At 38.6% G+C, this 27714-nt stretch overlaps 1 protein-coding gene across 3 annotated transcripts in view; it reads right to left on the reverse strand.

Moving 5' to 3' along the window:
- The window catches only part of SLC9B2 (solute carrier family 9 member B2), a 69793-nt gene extending 44737 nt beyond the window's left edge, over positions 1-25056 (reverse strand). Inside the window, exons 1-7 of one of the 3 annotated variants that reach the window (XM_027103398.1) lie at positions 24943-25056; positions 16100-16221; positions 12254-12382; positions 11416-11593; positions 6427-6597; positions 1118-1260; positions 125-252 (exon numbers count right to left, since the gene is read on the reverse strand). In XM_027103398.1, coding sequence (XP_026959199.1) covers positions 125-252; positions 1118-1260; positions 6427-6597; positions 11416-11593; positions 12254-12343 — 710 coding nt within the window. In that variant the 5' untranslated portion in view covers positions 12344-12382; positions 16100-16221; positions 24943-25056. The remainder of the gene's footprint in view (positions 1-124; positions 253-1117; positions 1261-6426; positions 6598-11415; positions 11594-12253; positions 12383-16099; positions 16222-24942) is intronic. The other 2 variants (XM_027103397.1, XM_027103396.1) reach the window with 2 other exon arrangements.
- Between the last annotated feature and the right edge of the window lie 2658 nt (positions 25057-27714).

A 27714-nucleotide genomic window follows, 5' to 3' on the forward strand; every position in this document is an offset into this window, starting at 1 on the left:
GCTGATATCGATGTTGTATTTTTTGATGTCCTTAAGAAAATGCTATTACGGGTTCTCTTGTAAGGAATCGGTGAAAGCCCTAAATGTCTGTGCATATTTTCATCCAATAAAGAAAAACCATTACCCCAGCATAAATCCCCATTGCCATGGTAAACCCATGAGGAAGTGGGCAAGAAGAGCAGACGCACACGCCTCCACAAGACAAGGACCCAAGGATAATCTTATACAAACACCCTTCAACTTCTTCAGGGCCTGCAACAGAAAATTAGACATACTAAAATACTTCTCTAAAGACATGCAGAGATGATGACATTCAATGCTTTTGCTTCAATATTCAGCCCACATCTGGACCATCACAAATCTTCCAGGAATGTTCCACTTAGAACATCCAGTGTTCTAAGTGTTTACAGCTAGCTTATTTATTCCTCAGAGCAGCCCTACGACATAGGTAATATTATGCCCATTTTGTAGATGTCCTCAACTAAAAAGGCTCAAGTTAAAGTGATCTGCCTATGATCATGACAGTGGTGAGTTGTGGAGCTAGGTTTGCACCCAGGCAGGCTGCTTCCAGAGTCTGTGCTCATAATCCCCACGCTAGCTGAGTTAACCCTCTCAGGGTTAGCTTTATTTATAATTTATGGTCCCAAAATGAGGCTTGGGTGAAAACCTCCGTCCCCCAAAACATGCATTTCTAAATCAAAACATTCCTAATGTAAAAGAGCATTTAAAAACCTCATACTTGAGACTCATTCTATATAGGAGGCAGTTTCCTGAGCCAGTACAGTTAGCCCTCAACTCTTATATAGGGCTTCGCATGCCAAAAATATGATGTCTTCTCTCTCATGACCATAATTTATAACTATGGCCCATATCTCTGTCAGAGAAAAGGGGGGCCTTTATTCTTGGTGCTGTCCCCACATAGTAACTCCACCTTTCTCCAAGAAAGAGTATGGGAACATCTTCTGGGGAGAGTTCTGCATGGAACAGATTCTCTTCTCTTCTTGAGAATGTCATGCACAATGCCCACTTCCATTTCCCAAAGCTCAGTGATTCTAAACACTGGCAGTGGTGAAGGAACAAAATTCCTAGTCAATAATTAGAAATTTGTACTTCATACATTTGAATCAAGCCCAAGGCCAGCGCGAACCAATATGACAGCCAGGGCTATGCTTCTCAAAGCAGAAGACCACTTGTGCTGGATCTGTACGTTATCACTGATGACAGGGATATTTCTGATGAGAAACCCAGCAAGCAGCATGCCTAGAATGGAAAAGTCAAACAGCTCTTTAGTTAGTTTTCAAATATAGGCAATAGGTTTTGGCACTTTAGCTGTGAAAGAGACTACCCTATAATCCTAGGAAATACTTCCTTTTTTGCTTATCAGTTAGGTGAAATTAGGTTAAGCTTTTAATTAAAATAATATAATAAATTAGAGGAGCTAAGACAAGGCTTTAATACGAAGATTAAAACAACAGATTAGAATAACTAATAATTCCTAAATAGCTGAACCTGAAAGGGAGAAACAGGATGCAGTATTTGGATAGAAAGTGTGATCAAATTCTAAACGTAAAATGTTTTGATACAATGTCCAGGGACTTCCCTGGTGGTGCAGTGGTTACGAATCTGCCTCGCAATGCAGGGGACGTGGGTTCGATCCCTAGTCGGGGAACTAAGATCCCACAGGCCGCAGGGCAACTAAGTCCACGTGCCGCAACTACTGAGCTCACTTGCTCTGCAGCCCGCGCACCACAATGAAGATCCCGTGTGCCACAACTAAGACCCAATGCAGCCAAAAATAAGTAAATAAAATAAATATTAAAAAAAGTACAATGTCCAACTTAGTCATCCCTTTGTGTGCAACTAGCAAAGAGCTCCTGACAGTATTGCCTACGTCGGATTACCTGAAATGTCAATAAATACCTATATGGATTCCATTTTACCTTCAAACAGGATAATTTAAGAACAAAAGACCCTACATAACCTGCTCTGCAAAGGCTTAAGGTGAGTTATGATGAAATGGACATTGCTCTGTCATGTCAGCTGGTGACTCTTTTTTCGTTCAGCCATTCAACCTTCACCAAATGCCTTCAGTATTTTAGATACTATAATAGGCACTAGAGATATAACAATGGACAAAAACTGGGTACTACACCTCAATAAGCTTTCAGCCTCTAGGGGAGCAAGACAAATTGACAATCTGAATTTTATGGAAGCATGAGGAGGTATCGTATGAGCTGAGACGGGAGGGGAGAGTCAGAGGGGTGCAAAGAAGGAGAAGAGGGGTAAAGAGGCCGGGGAGTTGAAAAGTTTCTGAAAGAGAAAGCAGTTTCTTCCAAGGTATGAAAAAGAAGTGTGACCTTCTAGAAACTGCAAGTAGCTGAGTGTGACTGAGGAAACTGAGTAGTTTGTAAGGGAATCCTGCCCTCAGTGATAATACTTCATGCCCATGCAAAGGGAAAGACTTCTCCAGCAGATACTGTGAGGCTTCCACCCTCCGTTCTCCAGCACTACCCTCTTCTCACCATGTCCTTATAAGCACCACCCGTTATATGACTGGACAAATTTACTAGTGTTGGGATGTTTTGAATGTAAGCTTTGAGAACAGAAAAGAATTACCCGTGTGGCTTTTTGTGACTTGCCCCAGACACCGTTAGGTAAAGGAGCATCACTCCCAGGCATCTTTCATCACTGCCATTTAATCTGGAAGAAGGTCTCTAAGTTCTGAATTCTGCAGTCGTGGTCTTTCTAGAATTTGTGAAAATATAAACTAGCCTACAATAACTATTTTTAAAAGAATAATGAGAAGAATAATATATGCTTATGGTAAAATTAAAAATTACTGACAAGTGTAAAGTGAGGGCCTCTCACTGTTGTGGCCTCTCCCGTTGCGGAGCACAGGCTCCGGACGCGCAGGCTCAGCGGCCATGGCTCACGGGCCCAGCTGCTCCGCGGCATGTGGGATCTTCTCGACCGGGGCACGAACCCGTGTCCCCTGCATCGGCAGGCGGACTCTCAACCACTGCGCCACCAGGGAAGCCCCCAAGGGCAACTTTTGATCTTCATTCCCCAAAGGTTTTCATTGTTAAGGATTATTTGTGCCCTTCCAAAAAGTTTCTATACCTATTTAAGCATGCCTGTGTGTGTGTGTGCTTTTGTGTGTGTGTGTGTGTGTGTGTGTGTGTGTGTGTGTGTGCTGGACACAAATGAAAGCATGTTTATATACCATTGTATAATATTTCCCCATTTAACAATATATCCTGGATATATTCCCATTGATAAATATATCTGCCTTATTTTATAATAGCTGCAATAGTATCTCATTGTTTGGAAGTACCATAATTTTGGAACCAATTAATGGACTTTAAGATTTTTCATTACAAACAGTGCTGAAATGAGCACAGTTCATACATCAAGTATTTATTAAGTGCCTACTACATGCCAGACCCTTATGATACCCTGCTAATACAGATAGCAGCTAGACCAACATGGTCCTTGTCCATATGGAGCTTACATGTTTGTAGGTTTGTGTAAGTATATCCACAGGATAATCCCTAGCAGTGGAAATGTTAAGCCCTAGGGTACAGGCATATTTCATTTTCATAGATATTGATGAATTACCAAGCCCAAAATGCTGCACTAACCTTATATTTCATTAATACGTCAGTAGTTCCTCACTGAAACTTAAAATGTGGATCTAAACCAGTCCTAAATTAATTATAGCATATAACTACCTGGAATCAAAAAGAATAATAATCTAACAAGAATTCAAAAATACGTTAAGAGGGCTTTTTTTGGAGTTTTAGGGGGGAAGGGAGCATTTTTTTGTTCCCCAAATGAATGTGAAAATTTCCCTGGGAACCAGTTTCCTTTGCCAATGGTCTGGATTGCTCTGGCCACCTGATATGGACTTAGCAGGCATCTTCTTGCCTCTGAGCCCCCGTTGGCCTCTCCCTCTCATGTAGGTTGTGGAGGAAAGAACACCTCCTTTGGTATAGAACTATTCTTCTTTTTTTCTTAATTTGTATTATGGAAATTTTTTTCAATTATAATGTGCTTCAAAAAAACTTGGGAGTAGATGAAATAAGATTGGTCATGTATTGATAACTTTTGCATATTTAAAAAGATTTCCATAACACAAATTAAGAGAAAAAAGAATAATACCCCTCTATTAGGAAAGGTGTTCCTCTCCCCACAACGAAAGGAGAGGCCCATGTGGGCTCAGAGGCAAGAAGGGAATATCCAAATCAAAATCAGGTGGCCACGTCAGCCCAGACCATGGGCAAAGGAAAGTGTTCCAGGGCAACTGTTTTCACGTTTATTTTGGGAATAAAAAAAATTCTCCTTCATCCTCTATCTCTAGCAATTATTTCAACGAGCTTATGAAAATATAGAACAGGCAATCATCACACATATTCTGTCTCAACAAGTCTTTATGGATTCAGATAATATTTCGGTTTTAGTTACTGGCCCTACTACAATAAAAAGTGGTAAACTTTTTTCTATCACAGGTGCAACACTACAAAAAGGGATGCTAAGACATATAACGTATGTGATCTTTCAGAATAATTGCAGTCACCCCAGGAGATTTCATGAGATCTCAAAGCCCAAGTCTGTACCACTTGGCAATGTGGTATACTTAGTTTGTTGTAATAATAGGCATAGAATGGAAAAAAAAAAAAGGATGAGGTATAAAGTGTATTTTCATGGAGCCTAGAACAGCAGTCTCAACTTAGGTTGCATATTAGAATCACTTGGGGAACTTTTAAAAATTCTGATGCCCAGGGCATATGTCACATCAATTAATTCAGAATCTCTGGGCATCAGCTTTTAAAAGACTTCATGAGGTGATTCCTATGCACAACCATGTTTGAAAACTTATAATTAGCTTATTAAAAATGCAGAATCTCAGGCTCCACCCCCAGATCTGTTTAATTAGAATCTGCATTTTAACAAGGTCCCAAGGTCATTTTTCTGCATGATAAAGTTTGAGAAGCACTGATTTAGATGCATGAGTCAGCAAACATTTTCTGTCAAGGGTCAGATAAGAGGTATTTTAGGCTTTGTGGGCCACAGGGTCCCTTTCACAACTTCTCAACTCTGCCATTGTAGTGTGAAAGCAGCCACAGACAGTATGTGAATGAATGAGCATGGGTGTGTTCCGATAATATCTTATTTACAAAAGAGGTGGATTGCCAACCCTTTAGCACAGCATACAGGCATATTTAGAAACAACTCATTTTAACAATAATTCAGTTCATAACTTTAGAGAACAAAAAGCACTCATGATAAATAATATGAATTAAGCAAAATAACTTTATTTTTACCTAAAATTGAAAAGTATATTGAGAAATAGTGCATGGTCAAATGCAAATAACTCTACTTCTTTTTATATTTAGCTCCAATGGCTGACCACAAATTCAAAAGCAAGTAATTTTGGTCTTTGTTAGCCAATATTAATTGTCCTCACTAACATAAAATAACAGGAAAAATTGTTACTCAGGAATTGTGTACAAATATATATGTGTGAAAGATATGTGATTTTTAAATAAAACTTAGTGATTTATAAATCTGTTGGAAAAGGACACAAAATGCCTTTTGTGGTATAATGAAAGTGGTAAATTAAAATTTTGTAATATGGAATTCTTTGAAGAAACATTAACGATATAATAATGTCCAGTGTTAAGACTAATTTTCACGTGTTTCATGTTTGGACAGTTCTCATGGCCTCTGGAAGAATATTTTTGGCTAAATTATTTTAATAAGCATGATAATACAATACAGCCAATGGTGTGCTGGTAAATGCTTAATAAGTAGCTGTCCAAAAAAGTGTGTGTGTATTTATATATTTACATATTTATTATAAATTTTACTGATATAAGGGATGTGCAGAATACAGTTTATAAATATGCAACAATCATCGCTGTAAATTCTATAGAGCCAATCGATTCTCATAGAATGCTTTCATTGTTTTTCACTGTTGAACTCCAGATCCATAACCAACTATGGTTGCAGTTCAACAATGAATTGACAAAATCAGATTACAAATAAATGCTTGACTACTATCTGGCTTAGCAAAGAAGTCATTCACATTATGACGAGCGAGTATAGTGTCACCATGAATATCGGCTGATAATTTTGTTTATGTTGATGAGTAAGATGAAAATGAACCAATGAAAATGCAGGTTGGAACTTCACTTGTTTGTCAGGGATGTGAATGACTAACAATATAGTAAGCCCTGATTTGTAGCACTTGCTGAGTTCTGTCTTAAAGATACTTCCACCATGGCTGATGTTAAGCTACCAACATGGTGTCAAAGAATGTGGATTTAGGAAGAGGGCATGAGAGGCACACCATTATATATTATTTCCATAATATGACTTAAATATGACTTACTCTGAAGTAAACAGGATGTGTTTAGCACTTACCCAGAAGGGGAGGCAGTGGAGGTAATGTAGGTAACTTAATGAGTCCCAAAAGTTTACCTCCAATGATGGCACAATAGAATAGGATTATAATTCCAAACAGGTTTCCTCCAGGAAGACATTCAGGGCCGGTAATTGACCAAACTACAGCCCACAGAAGAACCACCATGGTAACTGAAATAAACGAGGAAAACTAGTTTCTACCAAGGAGTGGTCATCTGCAGGTTTTAATATAATCTAAACATTAAAAAAAATGAAGACACATACAAATATTTATAATCATGTGTAAGTTTTAAAGAACATCAGTAATATAAAAAACTGGGTAATTTCCAAGCACCTTAAAAAGTAGGATATTACCACAGTGCCTTTGCATCCACCTGTGTGCTCTTTCTAATCCCATCACCCATCTGCTTTCACACTGCCAGAAGAAACTACTATCTTGGATTTTTTTTTTAACTATTCCCTTATTTTTCCTTATAATTTTACCATAAATATTCATCAGTTAATAAAAAGCGAGTCACTATATATCTATATATTTCTCTTCACAGAAACATGAGAACACTTTAACAATCACACTCCAGTATTTTAGTTCTGCCTTGAATTAAGCATTATTGTTTATTGTTTAACTATTGCTTCTTTTCTATTGTCAGTTTGTTTAGAATTACCTACATACTTACCTTTTTCTTTCATCATCATTCATTATGGCATCTCAAACCTTTCATCTCGACAATTATTTTGTTGCCTGAAGTATTTCCTTTAGCAGAGGCATGTCTGTTAGAATGTGAAATATGTTTCCCTGTTTGAAAACCTTGTGTTCCACAAAATCGTACATTGACAATAGAAAGGCACATGGAAAAAAGAGAGTTGGGCAGACTACTCACAACTCAAAACTTGTGACCAAAGCACTAACAGAAACAACAACGATCCTAATAAAAGTACCAGCACAGTTAAATCTCCACTAATATTTGTATCTCCCATAGTCAACCTCTTCTTTGCAGACTTCAACACCGGAACCACACTTACTATTTCAAGATGCAGAATCTTGAGAGCATTTGCTCCAAACAGAGAATAGTTCCATCAAATCCTATCCAGACTGTAGCCTTCTCCATCAATCAAATGGTTTGTTGTTGTTAATGTTTTGTTTTGTTTTGTTTTTTAACTGAGGTAAGTGTTGGCAGCTTCTTCATCACATGTGGCTTCATTAGACAGCTTAATGTCGTGGAAAGTTTAAGTCTTTGACGTCCCTAAGAGAACAACTAACCGCCTCAAAGGAAGGTACTTACCCAGGGTGCTCAGCTTTTTAAAAGGCTTTATCTTTAAAGTTAGTAAGTCTTTATCTTTAGTTGTAATAAAGTATATACCTGATCTTTCTTGGGGGAAGGGTTCAATTCACTTTGTACTTATTTGCTATTGCTCGATGATGTTAAAGATTAATATGCCAGGAAAAATTATGTACAAAAATGCAAACTCCATATTACACTGATACAGTTCCCTATTTACCATCGCATATAAACTAAATCATGGTACAGAAACACTCTGTAGCAGAGCATGCTATATTTCTCATGAAGGTCTGCTGGTAGCAAATTTTTAGTTTTATTTATCTGGAATCATCTTTATTCTCATTCTTAAAAGATAGCTTATCTATGTATACAATTCTAAGTTGAGAGTTACTTTCAGTTCCTTGAAAATATTATTCCTTGGTTTTCTGTCTTTTGTTACTGTTTTGTAAGTCTAATTTCAGCTCTTTTAGGGAATTCTTTTTCTTTGGTTGGTTTTAAGATCTTTCTTTTCCTTTGGCTTTCTGCAAATTCAGTATATGTTTAGGAATGGCTTCCTTTTGGTTTGCTTAGGATTTATGCTTTTTATAAATTCTGTATTTCTTCAAATATTTTATCTCCCCCATTTTTCCTATTCTTTTTTTTTCTGGAACTATGATTAAATAGTCACACTCTCCTCTCCGTGTTGCTAACCCTAGTTTCATATTTCCCACCTTTGTCTTTGTGTATTGCATTGTACATAATCTCTTCAGATCTATTTGCTAGTTTACCAGCTTTCTTTCCACTTACTCTGTTGTCTATTCACTGTTTTAAATTTCAATTACTGTACTTTATTTTTCATCTCTAGAACTTCAGTTCGGTTCTTATTAAAATCTGTTCATTTTTATAAAGAGTTGTTTTGTACTCATACTTGCTATTTCCTCTTTAGGTTCTTTACAGATATCAAAAATATTTTATATTCTATTTTCTGATAATGGAAAATGTTGAGATGTTTCCTTGTGCATTTATTTATGATTTTTTGTTTGTTTTCTTGCAACAGTGAGCTCTTCCTTGCAACTGTATCTCTGGGAATTGCTGGAGCCTTAGGTTTGAGTCTGAGTTTTTCCAGATAGGATCTGAATTTGCTTCTACCATGTGTTTAGATGCTTACAAATTGGGACCACTTTTAGATATATTTTCAGTTTGAGTTATTTTTCTATGAATTTGGAGTACAAATCAGAATGAAGTTACCCATTTTTAGTGGAGACTCTCCCCTCCTCCAGCCAGCACCACAGTTTAGACAGACAGGTTTAGTTACTGGGCCCCTCTGCAGGGCAGGTTTACCTCAAATCCACCGTCACATTGGGTTCCACCTTTGTGTGGGTGAGGGAGAATGACTTCTCCTATGATACTTCTCCCAACCTGGGCGGCTCTAGCAAAGCCTCCTATACTCTCATGGTTCTCAGAATAAATCTCAAGTTCATTGGTATTTTGCAGAAGCCTCTGGAGAGAAGGCCAGCTTGAGTGTTTATTTCTCTCTCCTACTTATACTTTGTTTTTGGTGTCCGATGACTTCCTGTTTTCTTGACAGATAAAAGCCTTAAATTATTTTCAGATGTTTTCACTGGCATAAGTGAAAGGATTATTCATTGAGTCTCCTCTACATATTGCTAGAGATCACGTCCAATGTCCCATTTTCTAAACCCTTACAGAATTGTTCCAGATTTTCTAGGCTTATGATGCTATTACAACAAAATAACAAAGGGGCCTTCAGTATTTCCCAGTTGGCTATCGGGGCTGAAATTTGTAACAGGAGCTGAAAAATAATGGGAAATCAGGAATTGCCAGCTACTAACTTGTATCTTATCACAGCATAAACCTAGTTTCATACTAATTCAGAAAGGTAGAATTAAGGGTTTTCCACTTCAACATCACTTTTTTTAAAAATTGTACTTATTTTTTTTATACAGCAGGTAACTATTTTATACGTATCAGTGTATATATGTCAATCTCAATCTCCCAGTTCATCCCACCACCACCCCACCCCTGCCACTTTCCCCCCTTGGTGCCCATACATTTATACTACTTTTTAAAAAAAACCTCTAACTTCCCTTTTCCCTCCTCATACTCAAAATGAAATTCTGAATACATAATGAATGTACATGTATAAGGTTTCTCTAAATCATGTTTAATTCAATTAATAATTTATTTCTTATCTACAATTTTGAAAAATAATATTTTCACATGTAAGATTTACTTCTTAAGAAGAATACTTTGCATGATGAAGGGTCACAGGAAGGAGTACAGGGGAAAAAAGCAGTCTTGTAAGCCACAGAAACGGAAGTATAAGAAAACAAGCGAGAGGTGTTTATGTATCGTGAGTCCCCATTTCTCAGGCAGCTTTAAGGACAATGATTATAGAATTTTATAAAACTAGTCTCCAAATCACATCATTCTTTTATACCCCTTTCCTTAATGCAATCCATATCCATTGTACTGCACAGGTTTTAACTAGAAGTGTGTCATAACTTGAACGGTGAAAGTTTAAAAAAAATAAAAAGAACAGTAAAGGTATTAAACTATCTGTTGCCTTCTCAACTAGTGTATATTCCGGAACCTGGTTTTCTCTACATGTTTTAAGTAAAGTTTGAGACTTTTTTCTCGTGCTGGTTTAGAAACTTCCCTAATTTCATTAAAAACATATCTAGAGCCCGAAGAACAGTATAACGTATCATACTTGGCTTCCACTGTTCCAGTGGCGAATGATAAAAATGTTTTTCAGAGCTCACAAATGAAGTATATGTATAAAGAAGTGAGCCTGATTTTTCAGTGAATATAACTTCTAGATCAAACATGTTACATTCTTCAACATATTTCCTGGGGGAAGCCATATATGTAACGATGCTGTCATTCCTCAACACAATTTTTGAAACTGTCTTTAAATTTGCCTTTATAGAGAAGTTTCAACCCCATTCTCCTTTTTCTTACTATATTACACATCCTCCAATATACATGCAGTATACATGCACACAACTTCCTTTCTGAACAAAAACAACATTACTGAAATTGAACGTCCATTTATTCATCAAATTGATATCAGAATAATGTTGGGATGCCTCCAAAGACCAAATCCATTCCTAAAAGACAAATATATCTCAACCCTAACACATCAAAATAGTGCAGAGATAAATTCCCCCTCCTTAACCCCCCAGTTTTAAGTAATAGCAGCAATAAGTTGAATTGGAAACCAGGATCTTTACTTACAAAATGATGGATTTGTTTGGAAGTATAAATTGAGCTGTGTTTGCTCAAACATTAGTGGCATGACTTAACAGTAATAACAACCAACATTTATTTGGTGCTTTTCTGTTTATAAGTAATTTCTCAGTCATTTTTCTCATTGGAGGCCTAACGTAATCCTGTGAAATTACTCAGATACAGAAAAGGAAAATGCCCTTGACCTCTGCTCTCTCCCTCTTCCTGCTAGCGGGAATGGTGGTGACAACACTGCTCTTGGTAGCCCTGTGTTGAAAATGGTGGAGCCCTGTCAGCCTGGGACCTTGAATGACTATGGAGCAGAGCTACATACCGTTATGAATTGTTCACCTTGTAGTTTTTATGTGACAGAGAAGTAAACGTCTTTGTGTCCTTTAAACCATATTACTTTGGAATCTCTCATTATAACAACTTCATCTTTTACCCTCTTGTTCTGAATTCATCCTTATCATTTACATACCATTTGTTATTACTCTATCCAGTAAACCACGTGGAGGGCAAGCAAATGTCTGTCTTAGTCTTTGCAAGTGATTTGGTTCAGCTGGTGTTTCTTGCATTTTTTCATTGCTATTCAGTAGGTTACTTCCTTCTGTTGGCTCATTTCCATCTATACCTCTGGGGTTCATAACTGTTTCCTCCTGTGTTTAGAGCAATTAAAAAATCCTTAAAACTATATATTTGCTGTACATTTTTATAGTTACTGAGCCATCACATCACAAATCAAATTTCTGTTGCTAGAATCAAGGCTAACACTTTACAGAGGAAAAGCACAGCTTTATTACTAGCTAATTGGAGAATGCTCAGAATAAGAACAAACTATGTGAAGAGTATTTACCATTGAGTCACTATTTGTAGAATTATAAATGCTTGAGTCACATAAAATCTCATTATGATTTTCAATACTGGGTTTAAATATTAGCCTATTTAAAATATGATTCAAGACCATAGTTGGTAAATATGTCAGAGTGATTCAGAAAGAGATAATCATCTGTGGCGAAAACGAATTCACATTCATTCATTTACTTTAATTTAAGCAATAAAGACGGAAGAAACCAGAATCATTCTAGGGCTTAGGCTGGGAACACAAAGCACTTCACAGGCTCTCCATGTAGGGCCAGCTGCAAATGACTATCTAGGAAAACTGGCAGTCACACCTACTACACCAGTTTGGGGATTTAAGAATGGGGAGAATTGTTAATTGAGTGATAGAGAATGAAGAGAACACAATTCTGTCATAGATTTGGAAATGTAGTCCCCTCCTTAAGGAAATGGTTGGGATGTTCTACATTTGATCATACCTGTTGTACTTGACACCTGGAGGCTGTGTGATTCACCTCTGTGGATGGTTCTGAATCTTCATGCTTAATTGTTTTATCTTGATTCTCCATGATTTATAATTAAGAATATGATAGAGGGAAGAACAGGATCTGTTTTGAAGGAGAAAGAGTATAGATATAGAACAGCAATTTGAGATTTAAATGAATGAACTGTACTTATTTTTCCCCTTAGTGGCTAAAATATTTTAAATTAGACTGTCCTTAACTTTCAATTGCTAATCTTTTCTTTGATTACAATATATAATCCTAATCCTTATCTTTTTACCTTTCTTGAAAAAGCCCTTGTTTACCATATTTTTATATGATTTCCTTCCCACCCTGTTTTCTGAGTTATATTGCAAATAATCCCAGCAATATTACTGTTAAATTGTCCTCTCTAATGGGCCAAATTGAAGCAGGAAAGCTGCAGGTAATTTTCCAATGTTGATATGAGGAAATGAGTCACCAAAGAGAAATCTACGGATTCCATCATATTCAGAGAAACCAGAGTCACTAATTCCTGCCTAGTTCTTATTTCAAAATTGAAATTAAATAAAATACAACAACAATGATGGAGCAGCCACAATGTCTTAGACACTGTGATAAGTGCTGTGACAGACTCTTGGTAGTCACTGTGGGTAATTCAAAGATTACCAAAGCACATCCTTTGTTCTCTACAGACTTACAGTACACCAAGAAAAATAAATTTGTATGAAGTAACTAAAAAACCTGTAGGGCAGACCTGTAGGTTGCCTTCATAAACACCCACTTCAATCTCTTCTCCCTTGGCTTCCCACGCTATATGGGCTGAAAAGCCAAATATTCCAATTCCTAGCTACTTCTGCAGCTAGAGGTGGCCATGTGTCATAGTTCTATGTAATGAGATATAAGTGGGAGTCCCTGGGGAGGGCTTTCATTCCCAAACAATAAGGCAAGACCTTTCAAGGATCATACTGTTTACTCTTTGCCCTCTCACGTTTCTTTCTCCTTCCTAGATTGTAGATATACCTCCTGGAGGGCCAAGAGTCATCTTTTAACCATGAAAATAAAAACCCCTATACAAGGACAGTAGACAAGAAAGGAGGAGGAGCTGGTTCCTTGATGACATCATGAGTTGCTGAGTCAGTCTTGGACTGCCAAGCTTTGGAGTAATTGTATAAACCACTATTACCAAGTTTTCTTTTTATTAGTAACCAAACTTATTCCTAATGCAACAAGTACGATGAGTATTATGATAGAGGTACAAACTATAAGCACTGGCAGAACCAAAGAGAAAATTATATGAGAGAAGGGAAAATCTAATTCAATACACACTTTTTTTTTTTTTTTTTTTGTGGTACGCAGGCCTCTCACTATTGTGGCCTCTCCCGTTGCGGAGCACAGGCTCCGGACGCACTGGCTCAGTGGCCATGGCTCACGGGCCCAGCCGCTCCGCGGCACGTGGGATCTTCCCGGACCGGGGCATGAACTCGTGTCCCCTGCATCGGCAGGCGGACTCTCAACCACTGTGCCACCAGGGAAGCCCATCAATACACATTTGAGTGCCTAATATGTGCCAGACGCTATGCTAGACCATAAAGACAGGGATATATTAGCTAGGACCCCTGCCTCAAGGCATCATTTTCTGTTTAACAAAATGCCAAGATGCTTGCATTTAAAATTTCAATGAAAATGATATCCTTTCCACCACCACCATCATCATTTTTCTTCCTTGCAGAATACAATGTTGGCCAGAGTGGCATCTCAAAAAGCCTTCAGTTTGATTTTTATTATATATTATATAAAATAAATACAAGTATATAGAATGATACATTACATATGTGTCTGTGTTTATGTATACGTAGTTTTTAAAATTTAAATACTTCAAACTTTAGACTCATGAGAAAGAATGCCATTTTGACTGGAAAATGCTGGGTTCAGAGAACCCTTGTCTTCAAGGCATCGAGGCATGAAAGCCAGTGCGGTGCAAGGGAAAACTCTGTTAGAACCTGTGGTGGGAGGCTATGGATAACGAGAGACAAGGCTGGAGAGTTTGGACATTGTATCCCAAACCATGGCACTTGGCCTTCACCCTCTGTAGAGACTGACCCCCTAATATAGTAGGTGACAAAGTCTATTGGCTCTGGATTTGGACAAACCTGGGTCTAAAGTCCAGCTCCATCATATACAAAATTTCTCAGGCTGTAAGTAATTCTCCATCTGTACAATGGAGACAAGAGTAGGTCCAACCATGGATATGTTAGGCATTCACTAGTGTTGGTTATTAGCCACTCATATTCCTCCTCCCTAATTATCATAAATCTCTGAGATTCTTTTTGCTTTTCCTCTTAAAGCAGGACAAGGACTCTCCAGTCTTGAAGAATTTACTACATAATTCCATTCATTTTCTTTGATCATGATTTTAACCTCTTTCTTTCAAGGCAAACTTCTTGATTAGGGGACATAATACTACTGGCTAAAATGAATTTGAGAATTCATTTTATTGATGTTATTCTAGTCCTTTTTAACATAAAAAATCAAAATTGGGCATGTTGCACAATATATGCTATTTTCGAGAATTCATATAGTTTTGTGTTTAAAAAAATGTCCCTATTCTCCCATAGTCTCCACCATGGATACCAAAGTACTGTTTGAGATCAGAGAGGTATTGCAGAGAGAAAAGGTAAAATAAAATACCAGTATTTTAATAAGTTGTTTAATAAAACAACTTACAACTGGTCAGTTCTGTTTGTCTGTACTCTGCTATGTTTCCATTTCCAAAAGAATACTTAAACCGCCAGTCTCATTTCAAAACCCAACTTAAATTTAGAAAAATCACAAAAATGTAACTTAAAGCAACCATGTTCATGGCATTTATTGTTCATAGTCACTGGGTCTCGAAATTTACAATATTTACAAGTTTACAATAGTATATCTCCCATTAAGAAGGCAGAAGAAGGTAAAGAAATCAGAAAATATGGAAAAATGAGCTTTTTAAGGAACGTAAGAAATATCATGAAGTCCATTAAAAAGTAGAAAGTTTATACGCCTTACTCATAAAGAGGCTCTCAAGTTCTCAGAGCGCATTAACTCTTATTTTGAAAACAATTCTAATGATTTTGCTCATCTGACTTCCAAATCCTCTTATGATGTTATACATTAAAATGTAGGAAGAGATTGTGATAGAGACAAATTGAGAGCAGCGTGAGTGACAGCTGACAATGAAAGAGATGGAAAAGATTGCAATCTAATGCTACAAAATGTGGGAATAAATGTCTTTTTCATAGGGGATATTTATAGTTTTGGCCGGCCAAGCATGATTCTCCCCCTTGTTTTTGGTGATAGCACACTAATTTTCTTTTGTGGAATCCATGCCTCCTCTATTCCCCATACATATGGCTCCTGTGAGACTTTTATCCTTCCCTCTCTAATCCCCAAGCTCCACCAATGCTCCAGAGATGAAGACACGCTTGGCCAGAGAGGGAACTCCTTCCCTGGTCACCTTGACCAGTTCAGGCATAAGCATGTGACCCACAGCTGGCCAAGGGAGTCAGGTTTACTGGAACCATTAAGAAAGAGTTTTCTTTCTGTCAGGGTTGCTAAGCCCAGACTTGCTGTTGACAATCATTGTAACATACAAGAAAAGCCTTCTAAAGAATGAGGTAACTAACCACAGAACAAAGCAGAGTCTTAATATGGAAAGACAGAAAGAGAAAGCTCTAAATTAATAATCAATAATAAAAATAATAATAAAAAGCAATAATAAATAATAAAAAGCAATAATAAAAGCATTGCTGGTACCGCTGAAAGCAGCTCCTTTTCAGTTAGGTGAGCCAATAAATTTCTTACCAGTCTGAGTTGGGTTTCTGTCACTTGCCACCAAATAAATCCTTAGTAAGAATTTTCATACCTGAATTGGCCTTGAAGGAGCCCCTGTATAATAACAGATGTTTAGAAAGGTGATTCTACAACTTTAAGAAAATGAAAAGAAAAAAATTAGGTGGAAATATTTTGTTTTAAAAGGCATTAAAATATACAGTACCGTTTAGAGCTTTTCTTTTTTTTTTTCTTTAGAATTTGTTTATTTATATATGCATCAAAATGTGAACTCAAAAACTATACTCCTTAACAAGATCACTTTAATTCTTTTCAAGTTGCCTGGATGGTTCATAAATATTCAAACCTAGCATTCTGTGTTGGCAAATTTTTAGAGCTTTTCTTTAAAGCGAATGTTACACAAAAATGTTGCATTCAGTAAAATAGGTGTCAGTTACCAATAAAATTAATTTAAGTGAAATGCTTTGTTTTTCAACAATGCTAGTTAAATGATATACTATAGTTAATGGACCCTAATTAATTTTCTTATTGTGTTCATGGAAGTCTTTAAAAGTCTTTGGGTCCAGTAAAGGTTCAACAGAGTTAAGAATCGATGTGAGATGCTAGGTGTCTGAGATGGAAAAGTTAAAAAGTGAGGAAATATGGAGAAACTAGATGGCTTTTAAGCAGCTAAAAATCACTCACAGTTTAATGGAATAATAAAAGTAGGAAAGGCCTTTAGAAATTACCTTGTCCAATCTCTTTCATATTTAAATAAGAAAACTAAAACTTAGAGAAGCTAAATAACTTTTCTCAGTGAACACAGCCAGTATCCGCCAAGCCCCATAGTAAAACTATAAAAATTTGTGAAATGAGGTAGTTCTTTAATCTATATCTTTGACTTCATGTCCTTTCTATCAAGTCACTGCATTATAATTTTACATTTTTGTTATATTTTGTTTAAAATTCTACTTGTATATACCCATAGTTAATTATAAGTTTGAAAACACATTCCACAAGCAAATATAAATATTAAAAATTTCTATCTTTTGTTCAGCTCTACTTTTTTCCATTGTTATCAATGTTATAGAGTTTATTACAAACAAAAATTCTTACTAATCCATTTAAGTTGCACAACATTGGTAACAAAATGAATGAAATAAGAACTTTTATTCTATTCTCTTGACAAATATTGTTTACGTATTCTGAATTATCAGTTAACTGGCTCGGTGACAACTTGCCACTTAAGTATGACTTAAGATTCTAAGAATTAAGAAGCTTTTCATTAAAAAAAAATCCAATTAAACTTAGATGGTTTGAGAGATTTTTGTATATCAGAAAATTATACTGAGAACTAGGAAGGCAAGGTACATTTTAAATAAACAGTAAAAGGGCCTATACACAGAACCAAGTTTTTTCAAGTTTTTTTTCCTGCCTCTCAATCAGGATATTGCTTTATTCAGACTGATACACAACCTGTAAACCATATTAGAAAAAAATGTATTTTTTTCAAATGGTGAAATTTTATAGACTTCATAAATTCAGTAAATAATGTGAGTTTAATCAAAGCTCTCTGACTCAAGTACAGATTTCAATAGAAGAATGAGGCTTGACATAAGCCCAGGGACATGGTTGTTATGACTGTTGTGACTGCCCACTTGCTTATAAGTTAGTAGGTAAGTATTTTCTAAAAACAAATGCAAAGGCTATTGGCCAATCATGCCTCTCTTTAGCATTCCCAGTATACAGAATTTCCTACAGGACTGATACACATACTTAGAAACTATCTTGATTTAATTTGAGCTTTATTTTCCAGTATTAGGCACATATGCCACCAAAATCATAGAGCTGTGGACTTCAAAGGAACTTTGTCTTTCCTCCAAACTTGAGAGAAAACTGCAGATCAAGAATATGAGCAGTTCTGGTATGTATATATACGTAAATAAAGAGGAAAAAGTCTGTTAACATTAGTTGCCTTTGGGGAGGGAAATGGAGTTGTTGGAATTTCATTTTTATTCTCTATGTTTCTTTATTGTTCGTATTTTTACAATAAGAAGATTTTTCAGGGGCTTCCCTGGTGATACAGTGGTAAAGAATCCATCTGCCAATGCAGGGGACACGGGTTCGAGCCCTGGTCCGGGAAGATCCCACATGCCGTGGAGCGTCTAAGCCCATGCGCCACAACTACTGAAGCCCGCGTGCCTAGAACCCGTGCTCTGCAACAAGAGAAGCCACCGCAATGAGAAGCCCTCACACCGCAACAAAGAATAACTCACCGCAACTACAGAAAGCCTGTGTGCAACAAAGAAGACCCAACGCAGCCAAAAATAAATAAATAAATTAAATAAATTTAAAAAAAGATTTTTAAATGCAATTTAAAATACATTTTAAAAGAATTTATGCAATTCTTAGAGCTTTAGAGAAAAGAAAATGACACAGCTTTCCTCGGTAATAATATTTTTCATAGACAGACTCTGGTAATTTGATTTTAGGTAACTTAATTCCACCTACCACAATTTAAGTCATTTTTTTGTTTTTGTGGTTTTCAAAGAAGATGGGGGAACTGCCTAGAAGCTTCTACAGCAATTTTCAAATATTTTTTTAAGCCAGAGATCTTCTGTTCAATGAAACCTTATCCTGAAATCCAACAAATGGGACAGATAAAGGTGGAGCTGCAGAAACCCTGTCCACTCACCCCTGTTCCTCCCGGCAAGTGAAGCACACTTTGAAAACAACTTCCGTAAATATGCTTTCATATATAGAAAGAGGTTTGTTAAATCAACCTTCTCTTTTTCAGGTTATCTTATTAATCTGTTTAAAAGTGCTTTCTGTAATATTCCAGAGGAAATGAAAGAACTATCAACTTGCAAATGTCCACAGGCTCTTAGGCAAGTAAAATACACTTACTGCTATCAACTGAATTACTGCTGAAAGATCATTACATGGATAAAGAATGGTTGTTCTTGTTATTTTCTGTCTTTGGTAGGACAGGCTGACATTTAATGGGGTGACCGTACTGAGAATTTACATATATTGCTGGAGTGCTCTGTGCACTGTATTCATGCATTTGAAAAAGCACCTCCATGATTGTTCATTAAGTACTCTGTAACAATTATAATGAAAATCTCCTATCTTTGGTGTTCATCCATTTATATGTTAAAAGTGTAGGGTTTCCATACCATACGGTATTTCTATGTAGAACATATTGAAACTTTCCAATTTCTGGATTCTGCTAATCAACTCTGATCTAATGCTCATTTCCCCAAAGAAGCCCTATTCCATCAGTGAGGAATTCAGATTAAGTGAAGAGTAGGGCTTAAAATTCCCTTGACAATTAATTACTGAAATGACTAAGAATGTCTCCTTGAATGAGAACTACCTTATCGGAAAGGATTAAGTGTTCCAACTGCATGCAATCAAGTTATCAAAAGAAAACAACCACTATTCTATTTGGTTAATTAATATAGTGATTTGACTGAATCATCATGAAGTAAAACACTATGCAATGAGATAGGAATAAAAGGAAATGATCCCTAGGTAAGAAGGGACCCAATACTTGCTTCTCTTTGTAAAAAATCTCTCCCCCCACCCAAAGGCAAATATGTTTAATTGAAAGTTTAAAATATTACTTTTAGGCTTACTAAAATCAGAATCTCCAGAGACTGAATCTCCCCAAGTGTGGCAATGTGACTTATTACCTACCTGAGAGCCACTGCTCAGGTATGCCAGGGGGTCCCTTCACCAGCCCTAGGAATAAATCATGACTGGTCTAAGTCAATCTCTGTAACATCATTCCTCTTTGCCAGCTGTCGGTTTAAGGATGAGCATGATTCATTTCTTGCCAATGAAATTTGCGGGCAAGGCTATTGCGGACCACTGGGTAAGATTTTCCTTTCTAATATAAAGACAGAGAGGCAAGAGGAGAACCCTCTTCTCTTTTTGTCTGTGTGTGTGTGTGTGTGTGTGTGTGTGCGTGCGCGCGCGTCTATTTGCAGGGGAGGATGAAGCTGTGGATGGGGATTGTGTTTCTTGGAATTCTAGCAGCCATCATTTATCCATGAAGAAAACGTCAAGATTAGCTAACGGAAAGCAACATGGACCTTGATATCAATGTGCTACTGAACAAACCTTGGATCTACTTACCTTAGATATTTCGTCGTATGAGGAAAGAAGCTTGTATTTTTGAAGGCAATTTTGGCTGAATATCCTGTTACTTATAGCCAAAAGCATCCTACCAATACAACAAGTGACTCTGATGCAGAGCCGTCTCTGAGAAGCTCTGATAAGAGCAGTGATGAGGAACCTTTGGCTTACACATGTCTCCCTAGCTTCTTGACATGGTGCAAAACCTTCACAGAGGATGAACAAATATTGATAGAACACTGCCTTCGTATCGAAATTTCTCAAAAATGTCCAGAAAATAACATTTCAGCAGCTAAAAATCAGTGCCAAGGTTTTTAGCACCATTCTTTTAGTCTTTAGAGATTGCATAGCTTGTAAGGTTATATATATTTTTTCTGCCCTATCCCTGAAGTTTAGTTGTAATATTTGAATATTGAATTTTTAAAAGTTGGGCTTATAAACATATGATTGTTTTGTTACTTTCTACTCATGAAACAAAACAGCAAGAACAAAACACAACTACCATCACTGCCTGGGGTTTCATGTTTTACTTCTCTACTTGGTAAAGTTCTACGAGTCATTCAAGATCTAACCCAAATGTCACCATCTCAGTTAGTATTTCTTAACTCCATGTAGACTAACTCTGTTCCTCTTTTTTCTCTCTAAGGACTCATTCATTCAACAAACCTCTATTAAGCTCTTACCATGTTCTAGCCCTTGTGTTAGGGATTTGAATGTGAACAGTCTGACACAGTTCCTATAGTCAAAGGTTGCAACCTAGTCAGAGTATGACAGATCATTCCCTAGGTAACCATAATGAAGTGTGGTTAAGTTTCAATTTAAGGCACATGAGATAAGCAACCCCATCTTTTCACAATCATTGAAGTTCATCAGCCTTTTACTGGGTTTCTATGGTGTGTAAACACAAGAGACAGAAAGATGACTGAGATGCAGTCTCTGCTCTTTAAGAAAGGGACAGAGATTGTTATGTGTTCACCAAACCAGTTTCCTCTGCTGCCTAGACACACAGATAGTTGACATTTCCCAGCCTCCCTTGCAGGTCAGTGTGGCAAGTCCCTGAGTCTGGCAAAGGGATGTCGGCATAAATGATGTGTTGTACTTCCACTGCTGTAAGAAAGCTCCCATGTTTTACATTATGCTCTCTCTTTTCCTGTCCATTGCCTGGAAACTAAGGACTCCAAGGTCTTAGGGGGTGGCAAAGCCATAATATAAAAAGAGTTAGCGTTCCTGAATCACTGAGGAGAAGGCCACCAGCTGAACACCTGGTTGGACTTTATATGAAGGAGAAATAAGCTTCTATTGTGTTAAGTTACTGAGGTTTTGGAGATTATCTGTTACAGCAGCTAGTGCCACCTTAAGGTAATTTAATTATAATGTGAGAAGTGCAGGCATAGCGTTAAACAGGGGAGAGGAGGTAATGCCCTACGTGGCTGATACTTGAATTAAGCCTTGAAAGATGACTTAGTCTCGAAAAGAAAAGAAAGACCATTACAGGCAGAGGAACCACATGATTAAAGGGTAAGGGGTAAAAAGGAAAGTGCAGGTAGGGAATTTTGTGCACATCCATGTCAATGAGCTCATAATGAGCATCATATGCAAGCTATGTGGAGCGGTCAGAGGAAAAAGGACATGAAAACCCTGAGTTTCCTTCTTGTGTCATTGCCTCCTACTTGGGCCATTTGGGGCAAGTTACTTAGCCAGTCTGGACAATTTTCTTCAACCGCAAAATGGTGATAATGCCTACGTCACAGAAAACCTTAAACTAGTACTAAGTACATCAAGGAGTCCCCAAAAAGTCCCTCAGTGCGGGCTTGCCTGATGGCGCAGTGGTTGAGAGTCCGCCTGCCGATGCAGGGAACACGGGTTCGTGCCCCGGTCCGGGAAGATCCCACATGCCGCGGAGCGGCTGGGCCCGTGAGCCACAGCCACTGAGCCTGCGCGTCCAGAGCCTGTGCTCCGCAACGGGAGAGGCCACAGTGTGTACCGCAAAAAAAAGTCCCTCAGTGCTTTATCTTCCTTTCATGAGATTTTCCTTGAGAAAGAAGCATACATGTACTGTACTGAAGAGCACAGATAAGGAACACTGGTAAACTCGAACCTTTCATTCCTCCTTATGAACCACAGAAACATAAATAGATTCCTAAAAAAAACACATAAAGAGCTTTTACTGTATTGGCAAGGTATACTTACTAACTTTATAAGGCTGTTCAAAACTCCTTTGAACTTATCATCATTGCACTTTCCTTACCATGTATGACCCAAGACTACAAAGAATGCTCCCTCATTACACAAGTGCATATACAGGGAGCTCCATCTCCCCACATACTAGTTTCCTAGGCTTTGTGTGAAAAAGATGTCAATTCCTTTTCTCAAGAGGAAAAATCTGTTCTATCATTAGGGTTTGTGTGCCAACCAAGAGTCAGTGGCCTCCCAATTACCAACAGGACTCACGAACAGTTAGTCATGAACCAGAGAGTCAACGATCTCTTGTGATATACTCTGAGAATGTTTTAAATGAAGAAATGTTTTACATTATACTTGTAGAGCAAGAGACTTCAGAGGTAATCTAGTGTATGGGTAACAAACTCAAATACCTTCAGGGGCCAACTCAAATTTAGGAGTCTGTAGCAACTAGAGAGGGCAGAGCCCAAGTGAAGGCATTCAACTCACTGCCAGGCCCTGGATCTAATCTCATGGTTTCATTTCCCATCTAAAGAAACTGAAGAGATTAGCTTTAGGTGACTTTCAGAGGCTATACAGCAAACATATTACTCACAGTCAATGCAGAAAACAGACACCATGACAAATATTTTAAGCAGAAAGAGATTTTATACAGAGAATTAAGTGAATTGTTGAAAGGCTAGAGATTGTTGAAAGGGCTACAAGTGCAGGGTCTTGGCTGGGCCTCTAGGAATGACTTCCAGAACACTACTAGATGAACCACCAGGGGATATACTATTTTTGCCACAATCAGGAGGCCTACAGGAACCAAGGAGTTCAAGAACATACTGTACCTGTGACCCTGAGAAGCTGGGATCTGGAAGCTGTCTGGACAGGGAACTCAGAGTATGTTCACTACCTCCCTCAGCTGCCTCTTGACAGCCAGAGGGCTGGTGATTCAACATGGCATGCTGAGTCTGGTTGCTGTAAGTCCCTCCCAACACCCACAGTTCTAGAGCCTGGACACTGGCACCTCGTGCACCTTCAGTGCTAACAGAGAACAGCCAAAAACATCAGGGAGGAGCAGGGAGTCTTCTGCCTTATCTCTGCCTTTGAAATCTCAGGCAAGTCATCCAGAACTCTAATTTACACCCAGAACTCTAACTGGAAGGGAGTCTGGGAAATGTTTTTAGCTTTCCTGTTTCTCCTGTACAAGAAGGCACACTAGCCACAGGTAGGAATGAGTGTGAGTTGCCCTCCTGGGGCAACTTTGTGTGTAGGTCCCACGATTCAGACCTACATCACTGATTTTCCCTACTTATTCTATCATGCCTTCTATGGAAACCCTTAAAAGGCAAAAATCCAGTCAATAGGACTGTAATTCTAAAGACCTTAATATGCTAGAAAATATGTGAACCGGTCATTTTGCTCACATCATTAGTATAGGGTAAATCACACTACCTAATTAATCGTTAGGTATATTCTGATCCATTGGATTCTGAGCTCCTGGAATGTGGAGCTGGAATCCTAAGAATGGAATTGTATTCCATTCTTATTTGTATCTCCTGTCCCCAGGCCTGCTTGGCCCACAGAAGATGCACAGGTATTTGCCGAATTGATATGTTTCACTCTTGACTTAGAGAGAAACAGTAAACCAGAATTTAATGAGATACTGTATAGCAGCAATAATATTAGGTGGAGGGCCCATTATAGACGAATGGGGAAAGGGGGTTTTAGCCTTTCAGAGAAAACAGAGGTAGATCTGGCAAAGTAAAGCACCTGCTGTCTCTAGCCACTGGTGTCCTGGATTTCTTTTTTTTTTTTTTAATTAATTAATTAATTTTTTGGCTGTGTTGGGTCTTCGTTTCTGTGCGAGGGCTTTCTCTAGTTGTGGCAAGCAGGGGCCAACTCTTCATCACGGTGCGCGGGCCTCTCACTATCACAGCCTCTCTAGTTGAGGAGCACAGGCTCTAGACGCACAGGCGCAGTAGCTGTGGCTCACGGGCCTAGTTGCTCCGTGGCACGTGGGATCTTCCCAGACCAGGGCTCGAACCCGTGTCTCCTGCATTGGCAGGCAGATTCTCAACCACTGCGCCACCAAGGAAGCCCATCCTGGATTTCTTGATGGAAGAAAGTTAGTGGTGTCTTCCTGCTATTGATCTTTTGGGCAACAAAAAACACCAGAATCCAGGGTGAGATAACAAGGCTGACATAACAAGCTGATGCCTGGTAAGTAAAATAAAGCCACAGACTCAGCGTGCGCTTTGAGCAGGGGCTTATTTATATTCCCCAATCAGGAGGAATTGATGAGTCTTTGCACATGAGGGGTGCTAACCCAGGCCCCAGTAGCAGCAACGTATGGTGGATTTGAGAACTAAAACAAAACGAACAAGAAAAACCTACTCCAATAACAACTAACGACGGGAGATACACACACACCCACACCCACCCACCACTCTGCGTACAACCAGAAGGCGCTGGGCGCTAGCTCCCAGCCTCTGGCCCGGCACTAGAGGATTGCCGCCACGGCCGCCGGTTTAATTTACGCTCAGTGTTCTCCGGGGGCTACTCACCTAACGCTCTCTGGCTCAGGCAGCCGGCTCAGCCTCATGGATGCGAAAAGGGGCTCAAAGGCCTGCGGTGGAGCCCGGCGGAGCCGGTTTCCGGGTGGCGCATCGCCCCAGGCAGCGGCGGAGGCTGCAATTATTGCAGATAGCGGGGCGCGGGGCGCGCCGCCGGGTGTTTGCGGCCCCGCCTTCCCCGCGGCGTGGGCGGTTCCGGGAAGGCGGCAGGGCGCGGTCTGTGTGGACCGCTCAGGGACCCCGGGCGGGTTGGGACCCAGTAGCGGCCACCCCACGCGCTCTCCGCGGGTCTGGGGCCTCAGGGAGAGGGCGCGCGGCTTGACTGGGGGTCCGGAGAACCGCGGGTACACTTCCCGGGACCTCGGGGCGGCGCCGCGCGGTGGGCGGCCTCGCCGGCCCCTGGGGACCGGACGAGCGTGTCTCCCCGGGAAGCTACAGGGATGGTTGCCCAGCGCGCGCCGACCCTGGCGCCGTCTGGGCCGGCGATGACGAGCTCCTGGGCGAGGACGCGCAGCACTGCCTCTTGCGGAGCCAGGAGTGCGGCCCGGGCAGCAAATTGCTGGCTTTATCGTTCCCTTCTACATTCTGGATTTTCACTCCACCTTTTTAGTTGTGCTTTTTAGAAGTGTCTTCTCAGGTGGGGCGGGAAGACCTCTCTTCAGGTGACCAATTAAGTGGGATAAAAGACTTGTTCTCCCTTTTATCGCTTAACACTTGCCCTTCTTGCGTTTATGGCTTTTTTCCATCAGCATTCATTTAATTCTGCCTTCCATTTCTGTGTCTTCCTTTCCTCTATATTTCCCTCCCCCTCCCCTTTCAACTAAGTGTGTGTATATGCGCGTGTGCCCCTTTCGGGGTAATTTACATTTCCTACAGAAATAAAAATTTTCTTACCTGTTTTTCACTCCTTTAAGCAAGTGCCAATTTTAATCGCCGTTTTGCAGGCAAGAGGTACAATGTCACGTAAATGTCTCCACCAGGCAGAAACCACTCATTCTTCTCTCTTAGGTCCTCCCTTATGGAGAGAATGGATGAACCTAGGTTCCGTCTATTAAGCTTCTTCAGAGCACCTAAAATGATTATTTTCCTAAACAGAACTCTTCCTCTCCTAAAGCTCGCCGAAGTTTCTAGTGACATCCAGCTTCCTCTTATAACAGAAATCAAATATATTTTTCCATTTCTTTCAGTCATATGATCATTGATACATCACATGCTTTGATCAACATGACTTTGGAGAACATTGAACTTTTTGGCTAGTTTTTACTGTTTATAATGTTTTATAGTTTATAGTTATCTCTGGGAGAACTCACTCTGAGGGAGCATTTGTTAATATTTAGAGTCCATTTTGCAGTATTCATCATGTGTTTATTTATTTACTTGGCCGGGTCTTGGTTGCTGCATGAGAGGTCTTCCATCTTCCTTGTGACACGTGGGATCTTTAGTTGTGGCACGCAGGATCTAGTTCCCTGACCAGGAATCAAACCTGGACCCACTGCATTGGGAACGCCGAGTCTCAGCCACTGGACCACCAGGGAAGTCCCATCATGTGTTTATTTATAATTCATTTTTTAATAGCTTACATGTACATGTATAATGGCTCAGAGCATGAAGTACTTCATAAAAGCTTAAAAGCTTCAGTGTTCCATTACTTCACTTGATAAGAAGTTACAGCATTTTGCTAATGATACATCAAAAGAAACCCAAGTCATTTGGCCCAACTCCTTAATTTTACAAAGCAAAAAACTAAAATGGAAGAGAAATTGGATGACTTAGGTTCTAGGTAACCAACCAAGCTACATGTGGTCCAGTAGTGGAATACCTGGTCCAGAACCCTAAAGCAAATCTTAAAATCAATGGACTCTTCAGGAATGTTAGTCAAAATATCCTTTGCTGTCAGATTTTATTTCGTTTTATTTTTTGCTGTCGGTTTTTACTTACCATCATCAACTGCATGTTCTTCCTCATACATAAAATTTTAAACTTTCATTGTCCATTTCAAAATTTTCCTTTTTAATATTACAGTTCTGAGATGAAAGATTAACTGTTCATTTACTGAGTATCTACATGTGCATCATACCATTTGGTCTTCTGAGGTTAACAACAAATAAAACACAAACATAAAACCCTGAAACTAAAAGAACAAGAAAAAACTTCTCCCTAGTAATCTGTTATGGAATTATTTTCCATGAATTTAAATTTCTTAGTGAAACTTTTATTTTCTTTAATTTTGTTTCCTGTTACATGATTTATTTCTGTTTCTTCATCCAGAGACTATTTCTAAGTTTCATGTTCTCTTGTCTGTTATCTCAGAATTTGGTGAGGAAATCTATACTTAATCTAAAAAATATTCTTCAAACTGACAATACTGTAAGGTAGTTAACTATATGTTTCTTATGTCCATGTCAAATACTGCTTATTTTAATAAAGACTTTTTAGTTAGACTAAAAAAAAGTATTTACTTATAAGTGATGACATCCATTAAGGATAAACATCTGATGATTATTTTTCTTTTACATAACAGATCAACAATATATAGTCCTGAACCTAAACTCCTTTAAGTGTAAGTTACTGAAGCCAAACTCCTTTATACCCTTGGTGTTCACTTATGACTGTGTAAAATTTTAAAATTAGTACCCACACACAGACCAATGCAGAATCGTACAAAAATATTTGAATACGCAAAACAGAAGTAAAATAGAAATGAATAGCTTTCATCTTAAAAAAGAAACTTCCTTTTTTCTTCATATTCACATTTTAATTTTA

Source organism: Aethalodelphis obliquidens, unplaced genomic scaffold, assembly GCF_003676395.1.
Source record: "Aethalodelphis obliquidens isolate GAN/ISIS:26980383/991018 unplaced genomic scaffold, ASM367639v1 scaffold6, whole genome shotgun sequence".
In the NCBI taxonomy this organism is placed as follows: domain Eukaryota; kingdom Metazoa; phylum Chordata; class Mammalia; order Artiodactyla; family Delphinidae; genus Aethalodelphis; species Aethalodelphis obliquidens.